The 10,113-nt window shown below is 34.5% G+C and overlaps 1 protein-coding gene across 1 annotated transcript; it reads right to left on the bottom strand.

Moving 5' to 3' along the window:
* Positions 1-5,223: 5,223 nt before the first annotated feature.
* LOC124898041 lies at positions 5,224-7,021 on the bottom strand. Its single transcript, XM_047411657.1, has 3 exons — positions 6,418-7,021; positions 5,473-5,893; positions 5,224-5,389 (listed from the first exon to the last, which is right to left on the bottom strand). The coding sequence occupies exons 1-3, from the start codon at positions 7,019-7,021 to the stop codon at positions 5,224-5,226; spliced, it is 1,191 nt and encodes a 396-aa protein (XP_047267613.1).
* Between the last annotated feature and the right edge of the window lie 3,092 nt (positions 7,022-10,113).

The raw sequence follows: 10,113 nt of genomic DNA, 5'->3' as shown, positions 1-10,113 counted from the left end.
AGATAGTCGGCTCATGACTCCCAACTATCCCAACTTAATACGACTGAAATAGGAAAATAAAGAACTTCTCAAACTGTCTATCTGGCTCAAACCCTTGAATTAAAAGGATTCATCACCTGCTGACTGAAAGCTGCGAGCTGACTAAATCTGAATGTGCATACTAAGTCTTGTACCTACATTATGAGACAATGTAGCACATAGACGTATATGTGGATCAACACTTTGGAAATGTACTAAGTATATGGGAGTGTATGCAATTAAATAATCAATATCATAAATACTTATAGAAAACATTCATGCTAGTATAGATGACTCACATAGCTTGCATTAAAACCATCATAATCATGAATAAGAAAACAAGTAATGTAAATCACGTGAGTCATTGCACTTCATTCTAAATCTGCATTCCTTCTTTATTCTCAAACTTGTATGATAGATAAAGTCTTAAAACAACATCTTTCAGAGCATACACTTTAATCTCATGAAAACTAGGAACTTCTTTGGAAACTTAAAGATTTTGACACTTGAGAGCCTTAGAAATCTTGGACTCATAGCTTTCAAAATATATATACTTGTAACTTAGATAGAGTGGGGGACTACTTTGGGAGGTTCTTCTAACCGACATAAACCATGTGACCTACATGGAGTCCAATGTCTTACCCACGTTGGGGAGAGCTATTTTGTCCTTGCCATCTAATAGAACCTTAACTTTAGTGTTCACTATCTTAACCCACTTGGGGTATATCAAGAACCTACGGGGGCATGAGACCTCGGAATCATGGCCTAACTCGGTGCTAAATACTACTCCCTTACTTAGCTCAGAACTTTAGAAAATCCACCTTAAAACAATTCAATAATATATATATATATATATATATATATATAATGGGAGCCAAAATGCACCCCCTTTACTTCAAACTCAAGAATTTAGATTTCTATCTTAACTTACAATCAAAACTCACTTCTTGATATTCTTTAAAAAATCACTAACATCTCATTCTCAAACTCATGCTTTAACCATAAGGTTCAATTCACAACAATAGGACTTGAAATTCTCAAAATAGGATATAGACGTTGAATTATGCAACTTAAACCATAAATTGACAATTTAAAACATTAATATGCATAATAATATTACAACTCAAAGCTTGGGTAAGACATAGTTTCATAAAACTCACAATATAATGACATGATAGGAATTCTCCATGAGTTTACAAAATACTTTACAAAAATAAGTAACTTTTGGGAACAAGAACAAAAGGGTGTTCTTGTTCAAAACCACATACCTTAATAGACTTGATTTGATATAGAGAACTTGACCTTGAAACCCTAGGAGATGATCTTTAAAGGTTTCTTGAGATTCTTGGATTGTGATGCTAAACTTTTGGTTTCTTTCTTGAAGAGGATGACCTTAATTTGATGTTCTTGGAAACTTTCTTAAACTTCTTAGATTAGAAATCTTAGATTCTTGCTTATCTTAAAGAAGGAGTAATGGAGTTTTGAATTTCTTGGAAGATGATCTTAAGAAATACTGTTCTTGCGAATAAAGAGGATTAAGGGTTGTTTAAACTGATTTATGATGATTAAGTACGTGATTTTGATTATCTAGGTCATGGGAGGTGAAGGAAAAGTCTAAAATACCCTTACTAAACGGCTTCCTAATTACTGAAAATCTCGGCTGATGACATTTGTGATAAGCCGTAGACTTGTGATAAGTCGTCACAAATGTCGTCACTTGGGAGTTGGATTTTATGTGTTTCTGCCTAAGCCTGATGACATTTTGTGATAAATTGTCAGACTTGTGATAAGTCATCACAAATGTCGTCACTTGGGGCAAGAATTTATGGATTTCTACCTAAGACTGATGATATTTTGTGATAAGCCATCACAGACATGATAAGTTATCAGAAATGTCATCACTTAGTTTTCCAGGCTGACATGCTGGAGAAAAATGGGTATAACTTTTTTCTCTGATATCGGATTTAGGAAAAATTGATATCATTGGAAAGATAATTCAAAGAGATTTCATTTTATATATAGTAGGTCACCAATTCATCATATACAAGGAGTTATGGTGGATTGAAGTTGATTCAAGTTTCGACGCTCTCTAAAACTCGAACGATAGGAAATCTTTCAACTTGACCTTGAGTTAGGGGATCTCTATGATCTCAATTCATGCTCAAATAGGTTCCCACACTACGTAATTGATTAATATACCAAATTTACATAGGATTTATGACTTTTGGAACATCTACACGTAGAAAAGACAATTTTTGTTCTATCCTGAAATAAGGGGTGTTACACTATGGAATCAAAACTAAACTAAGAAATGAGAAATGAAAGATAAAAAGATAGATGAAAGCAAACAAAGACAGACACAAGATAGAAATTAAAATGCAAATAAATGGTATATTAAGCCTAAATCCTTATTTCAAATTACCTACAAGCACCTAACTCTTACGTAGGCCACAAGGAAATCAATTTTCAAGAAACCAACCTTTCCAAATGAAGTTTCAATGTAAGCTAATCCAAACTCACACACACATACACTCATACTAGAGTATAAGTTCATTAGCTTCAAAAGTGACCCTAAAATAAAAGAAAAGCTCCTAGTTATAGTCTAGGGCTAATTATTACATATTTGGACTTAAAAGTGACCAATTTTAAGGCAAATATCAAAGCAGTCCGCCTGTAGCATTTCTGGAGCATATGGGATGCATATCAGGTGAACCCTAGGGGCATAGTGGACTATTTTGACTTGCTCTTGATTTGCTAGAGCATGTCGGATGCATGTCCCTTTCAAGGGGATTTTGGCCTCATTTTGCATTCCATCGACTCTTCCAGTGATCCTCCTTTTAATGTAGGTACAATCACCATCATATGACATTTTTTTGATAACATTATGGAGTTGTCAAGTTCCTCTATCATCATAAGCATCCCATCCAAAGGTCCGGAGACAATTTGGATTGTGTCATCAAAAGACCCTCAACTTGACTAATGACTATTAGAGTAGCTAAATGGGCTCATATCTACTATTTGCTGCAAAAGAAAAATTTTAAATATATAAATTATAAGTTGTGTCGGAAGTACTGGGTTCAAAAGTGTCTCCCCTTGTGCCATCATCATCCCTCGACTTGATTTCGACTCTCCTATTGTTGACTATAAATTTTTATTTCTGACAACAAAAAATAAACAAATAAGATTTAGAGGCTTCTCCCAGTTCAAACAATGAAAAACAGAGATAAAGTTACACCTCTTATCATTTCATTTGTCAGTCTCCAATAGTTTGCTATAATTCAACATTTGAAATTTATAAATTTCTATAATGGCATCAAGGTATATAAGTTGATTCATGAAAGAAATCATTTCAACTTTGTATTGGTATATTTTAATATTAAAATTAAATTGCATGATAATTAATGGACATAAAGTGAAGAAAGTGGTGTCATTATATTTGATAACTGTTGTAACTTCTAACACTTTATTTGTCCACTATATATCACATTATTTTATTATATCTTTAATCTTATGAGTTAGTGGTAAGAATGTGGCCATAAGTTTCTTGTAAATTCTACCATTATTCTACCTCTTTATGTATTGTAACTAATATAACATCTGAAACTCCTAAAATATTCATCTTCCTCACTTAATATCCACTACTCCCCCATTTACTGGATGGAAGAATACTACACCAATATAAATGGTGTTTACTTCCTTTTGTTGGAGAATATATGAAAGAGATGAGTTGTAGTATATTATGAGTGATAAAAAAAAGATGATAAGTGAAAGAGAGAGTTGAGACATAGAAAATATTCTAAGTCTGACATAGAAAATATTCTAAGTCTTCGCTATATTCACTATACAAAAGAGAGTAATTATATTAGTGAAAGAGAGAGTTGAGACAAAGAAAAATATTCTAAGTCTTTAACTATTTTCACTATACAAAGAGAGTTTTAACATGTTGAAGGAAGGTATTCTGGTGGTGGAACGTTGGACCCTTCAACTAATCCGGAGTTGCTTGAGTTGTACATCATTGATGGACTGTTGTATCCTGGAGGGGATACATCAAGAGATATATTGTTGCATCGGTGTAGATTATGCCGCAGTGGGCTTGAATCTTCTTAAAGAGAGCGAGATACTTGTGCCTCAGCCGAGAAGAGGATTATTTTATTTTCTTCACTTTTTATATTTTCAACTGTAAGTTAATTATTGTAGTATATTACACCAATATTTTTAAATATATAAACCCAATCTTCGACAAACTTAATTATGTTCAAATGAACCCATAATCGACACTATAAAACCACCCTGAGAATTTTTCTAGGAGTATCTTTAAATATTGGTGTTTAACTTCTATCTCAATTTATTAAAGTAGTACAAATTTTCACCCGCCAGAATTTCTCATCAGTCTTCTTCCATTTTTTTTCCTGAGTCCAAGGTTTGTTCGAAGCAATATTTTTATACCATAAAGATATAGGCACCATCTCCAAACCCCATTTGTAAGTTGTTTTAACCGATCAAAGTGCATGCTTATAACATTCTTTTACTAAATAGTAAAACACAATGATTTATTTACTAGTCTTTGGATACATGTGTTGCACATATATTCCATGCTAATCTATACCTATACTACTTTAAAAATTGATCTTAATCAGAGTTCATCATGGATGAACTCTATAAACTGGAATGGAATGAAGAAGAAGAAAGAAGAATAAGAATGCAAAGAGAGAGAAGAAGAGTTTAGATTGATCTCATTGATTGAATCTTGATATTTTATTGTACAATGTTTATTTAGCATGCATATATAGCTAATCATGGAATGTTCTAGAGACTAACTACTTAAGTAACTTAATAAGCTACAAGCTACAAAGTTAGTTACTAACTACTTTTTGGAAGTTAGTTAACACTATTTTCACAGTGCTAGTTGGAATGGCTGAGCTGACTTCCTTCCTTTCAACACTCCCCCTCAAGTTAGGTGATCTCAATTAGATTAAGGGTACCTAGCTTAGATTTCAAGTGTTCATGTTGAGCTCTGCTAAGCCCTTTAGTCAATACATCAACAGACTGGTCACTGGTAGGAATATAGTTGACTGTGACTAGTCTTTGATATATTTTGTCCCTTATAAAGTGGCAGTCTATTTCAATGTGCTTAGTCCTTTCATGATATACAGGATTAGATGCAATTTGCATGGCAGACTTGCTATCAGTATAGATCTTAGCTGGTTATGTAGTGTTAATCCCAATCTCCTTCAATAGTCCAAGTAACAAGACAAGTTCAGCCACAGTTGCAGCAAAGCTTCTGCATTCTGCTTCAGCTAAGCTCCTAGAAATAGTGTTCTGCTTCTTAGATTTCCAGGAGAGAATAGATTCTCCAAACTTCACAAAGTACCTATTGATAGATTTTCTAGAGAATGGACATATGACCAATCTGCATCAACGTATGCTGAAACTTCAGTATTTGACTATCTGGACATTAGCACTCCTTGTCCAAGTTTCATTTTGATGTGCTTAACTATTCTGATAACTACATCCATGTGAGACTTTTTTGGTTGCTGTAGAAACTGACTAAGAGTTTGGACACTGTAGGCAATATCAGGCCTGGTCATTGTAAGATACAATAATTTTCCTATGAGTCTCTGATAAGCTGGTGGATCATCGATTACATGCTCTCTTTTATGGACATGATCAACATATTCTTTAGTAGTCAGTTTGATGTTTGTATCAATAGGTGTAGTGAAAGGTTTCATAGCTCCAAGTCCCAGCTCAGACACAAGTTCTAATGCATATTTTCTCTGATGCATCAGAACACCTTCCTTTAATCTTGCAAATTCAATCCTTAAGAAGAATTTGAGTTCACTCAGGTCTTTCAATTTAAAGGTTTGCTGTAGTCTACCTTTGGTATATTCAATCAATCTTAAGGATTCACCTCTGATTAGTATATTATATACATAGACTAAGATAATAGTAATACCTTTACTGTCTTGCTTTATGAATAGAGAATGATCTAACTGACTTTGCTTGAATCCCATTTTTGTCAGTGCTTCAGATAACTTGTCCTTCCACGGTCTGGGAGCCTATTTGAGACCATATAGGGATTTTAAGAGTCTGCATACTGGTTTCTTCTCCCCCTGTCTCTTAAATACCTGTGGCAAGTCCATGTAAATCTCCTCATGTTAATCACCTTGTAGAAATGCATTATACACATCCATCTTGCGAATGTACCAGTATCTCTAAGCTATAATTTTGAGTATTGTTCTGACTGTTTTCATCATCATAATAGGAGAAAAAGTCTCTTGAAAGTCAATTTCTTCTTGTTGACTATAGCCTTCTGCAACCAATCTAGCTTTGAACCTTTTTATTTCACCAGTAGCTTGTATTTTATTTTAAAATTCCACTTGTAACCAATATGTTTTTTGCCTTCAGGTAAGCTAGTGATCTCCCAAGTTTTGTTTTTTTCTAGTGTTGTAATCTCCTTCTTCATTGCTGCTATCCATCTTGCATCTTTCTTAACTTCACTGTAAGTAGCTAGTTCTGTAGTTGTAGATGACTTTGCAATATATGCCTGGTACTTTGGAGACAATGCATCATAGGTCAAATATTTCCCTATAGCATAAGGTTCTTTCTGATGAATGTTTAGAGAAATAAAGTCCTTGATCCATAGTGGAGTTTTTTTGTTTCTGTTGGTCCTTCTGATCACAGCTTGTTCCTGATTTTCAGCCTGTGGTTGAGATGTGTTTGGAGTTTGAATCTGATTATCCTGTGGCACCTGCTCTTGCATTATGTGATCATTAGTGTTCTCATTTGGTGCTGAATCCTGAGAGATTTGTATGTTTTGCACCTCTATGTTTGACCAGTTGACTAAAGTCTCATTGAGTTTGGTAGCAGTTGAATGTTGGGAGTCATGCACCAGGACTTTAAAAGGGAATACATCTTCTCTAAAATTTACATCCCTATTAACAAAAAACACTTTATTAGTATGATCATATAATAAGTAGCCTTTCTGAGTATCAGAATAACCCATCAAAATACATTTTCTAGATCTAGGTTGAAGTTTATCAGATTGTTAAACTATCTTAGCATAGCACAAGCATCCTATAGTTCTCATGTGACTAATATTTGGTTCCTTTCCATACAATCTCTCATTAGGATAAATGTAATTTAGCACAGCTGTGGGAAGTCTATTGATAATGTACACAACTGCTTTAACACACAAGCCCCAAAACTTAATAGGCACCGTTCCCTGAAATCTGATGGCCCTAGTGAATTCTAAAATGTGTCTATGCTTTATTTCAGTCATTCCATTTTGGTAAGGGCCGTAGACACATGTAGTTTGGTGAATAATCCCTTAGTTGCTACAGAAAGTAGAACATATAGAGTTGACAAACTCAGGTCCATTATTAGTTAAAATGACTTTGATGTTTTTATCAATTTGAGTTTTATCAAGTTGAATGAACTGAGATAGTATTACACACACATCCGATTTAAGTTTCAAAAGATAGATCTAAGTCATTCTAGAATAGTCATCAACACTGGTTAGGAAGAATCTATTTACTTCAAAAGTGGGAAATCTATAAGGTCCCCATAAATCCGTATGCATCAATTCAAATGTATAAGTAGATTTGATATAGGTAGTTGGAAAAAAAAGTCTGACTTGTTTTGCACAAGGACATACAACATATTCATTAATTTTTTTGAATGTTATACCATTAGTTAGAGGCAGTGCTTTCCTAAGTACATGAGTAGAATCATGTCTTATATTTTATGCCATAAGACTATGTCTAAGTTGGCATTATCAACTACAAAATCACAGATAGAATTAGGAACAAAATCAATAAGATTTGAACTTTGTGCTATCATCACAACATCATTGGTAGTAATGGTATTGGCAAAGATGTAGAGTCCATTAACTTTTCTACCAATCACCTTCACCTTCCCAATATAAAGATCCCATGGTATTGGTGAACCATTTTATCCTGGGTGAAAAGATTTCATAACCTCAGTTTCACGACCCGAACCGAGGCCCTGGCCGTAATGAGCAATCTGAACCATGAAAGCCCAGACGCCCATCTAACTTGTAATCACATACACCATTCATATACAGAAAAGAAATGCGGAAATATAAATGAGTATGGGATCATGGTCATGCTCTAAAATCAACAAAATGTTAAAGACTGCAATTCAACAACATCTAAAATAATATCTGACTCCGTCTGTGAAACCTCTACTACATATGAAACAAAGATGTCTGAAAACTGGGACAAGGCCCCCAGTAGACCAAAATCATAAATAAATGTCTAAAATTTAAACAGGCCTTCTGAAACATAGAAGGCTCACCAACTAAACTCTACACTTCTATCTGGAAAGATCTACTGCTTAGCCGGACCGCTAGATTGAGCCTCAAACCCTGAGAGGTAGGGGGTCAATACAGTTGTACTGGTACGCAGAGCAAACCCAAAATAATATTTGATATTTAACATATATGAGAGCAATTTAAAAGCGGTTCATAAATATGTCACATAGTAAAAGTCATATAGGCGTGGTTAAAAGACTCTATAAAACCATCTGAACTCTGTGACATGCTCTTTATTTTACTTCTGTTCTTGGTGGTATACCCTACAATTTTGTAATTCCATGGGCTATATGGAATCTATACTTAACTCAGCAGGAAAGTCCCCAACCCAGGTTTGCCGCAAGGGTCGGAGTCTCTCAATCTCTACTATGCCACAGGGCCATAGCCAGCGTACAAAAGTAACATACCCGTATCAGCAAAACACGGTTTTAGGCAGTGAATCGATTGACTCTTGCTCTCTTTGGGTAGCCACCTAACCTTCTTTAAGCCCATTTTTAATTCTTTACAACATGCAATTTTTGAAAATCAAACTCTGAAGACTCTAGTTATGTTATGACATATATTTAAATGGTATCGTCATACCATTGACTTGCAAGTCACATTATCTGAGCCATTTATAGCAAATTATGTCTCTATTCTCAAATGATGGAATTCAAGACCACCATATTAACAATTCTTTTCAAGAAACTCATGTGAAACCATGCAAGCAATTCTCTTTATCAACGATTCAATAAACAAAGGTGGTCATGTCAAAATTCTTAACTTCATGCAATTCTTTCTCCTTAACACAAAATATAGATATATCAAGAAACACCCTCTCATCATCTCTAAATCATGTTCAAATACTATGACATTGAGAAAAATGCTTTCACATCGTAAAACATGTATTTTAACTCTTTTCTGGCAAAACCATAAACTTTAATTCAATACACAAGAGGGAATTCATAATTTGTGCTATCAAACAGTCTCAAATCTCAAATTTCATACATATACATATACATGTAAATCAATTTAGGGGAAAAGACCACAAGGCCAAAGCAATAGTAACATTGAAACATTCGGAATACATAATTTAAATATAGATTCCAAAACCCCTTTAAAATTCATGCTTAATAATCTTTAAATCATGCTCTAATGTTTACAATACCATGTAGTTTTTAGGATAAACCCCACGTACATTAGACCATAAGAGTTGAAAGATGGAACCTAGATCTTGATAGATGGAACCCGGATCTTGACCCTTTTCTTGGAGTCTTGAACTTAAGATCTTGATTCTTGATCTTAAGGGAAAGGATTTATGGTTTTAATTTGAGAGGAAAAATTGAATTATGGAGTGTATTCTGCTTTTGGGGTGTGAATCTTATGCTATGGATTGACCTTGGGTGAGGTAAGGTCCAAATTGCCCTTAAAAATGCGAAAACAGAACCTGAAAATTAGGTGTGTGCGACGGAGCGCGCGTCGCACGCTAATCGCGCGCAACTACTGTCTCTCTCACGTAAATGGCTACAACTTTTAGCTCGGATATCCAATTTTGGCGAAATTGGTATCGTTGGAAAGCTACTTCGAAGACCTTTTATTTGATATATGGTACGCCCTCTAATTCGATATATACAAGAAGTTATGGTCAATGGAAGTTGATCCATGTTTGAATATCCACTGAAACTTAATCGCTAGAAATGTTTTCAACTCGTCTTAGAGTTAGGAGATTTTGTGACCGCAATTCATATTCAAAGGTATTCCCACTCTATAGGATTTATAACCAC

This window comes from Capsicum annuum, chromosome 4, assembly GCF_002878395.1.
Source record: "Capsicum annuum cultivar UCD-10X-F1 chromosome 4, UCD10Xv1.1, whole genome shotgun sequence".
Lineage (NCBI taxonomy): Eukaryota > Viridiplantae > Streptophyta > Magnoliopsida > Solanales > Solanaceae > Capsicum > Capsicum annuum.
The sequence above is the reverse complement of the archived record's forward strand: the minus strand, read 5'-3'. Positions and strand labels throughout refer to the sequence as shown.

Bases quoted from the DNA above. Each gene is read 5' to 3' on its own strand.
- LOC124898041 (XM_047411657.1), bottom strand. From the start codon at position 7,021: ATGGGTTATTCTGATACTCAGAAAGGCTACTTATTATATGATCATACT. The intron at 5,894-6,417 runs GCAAAAAACATA...AATATACCAAAG, and splicing joins GATCACTAGCTTACCTGAAG to GTAGACTACAGCAAACCTTT. The intron at 5,390-5,472 runs GTCCAGATAGTC...ATCTATCAATAG, and splicing joins CTTGGACAAGGAGTGCTAAT to GTACTTTGTGAAGTTTGGAG.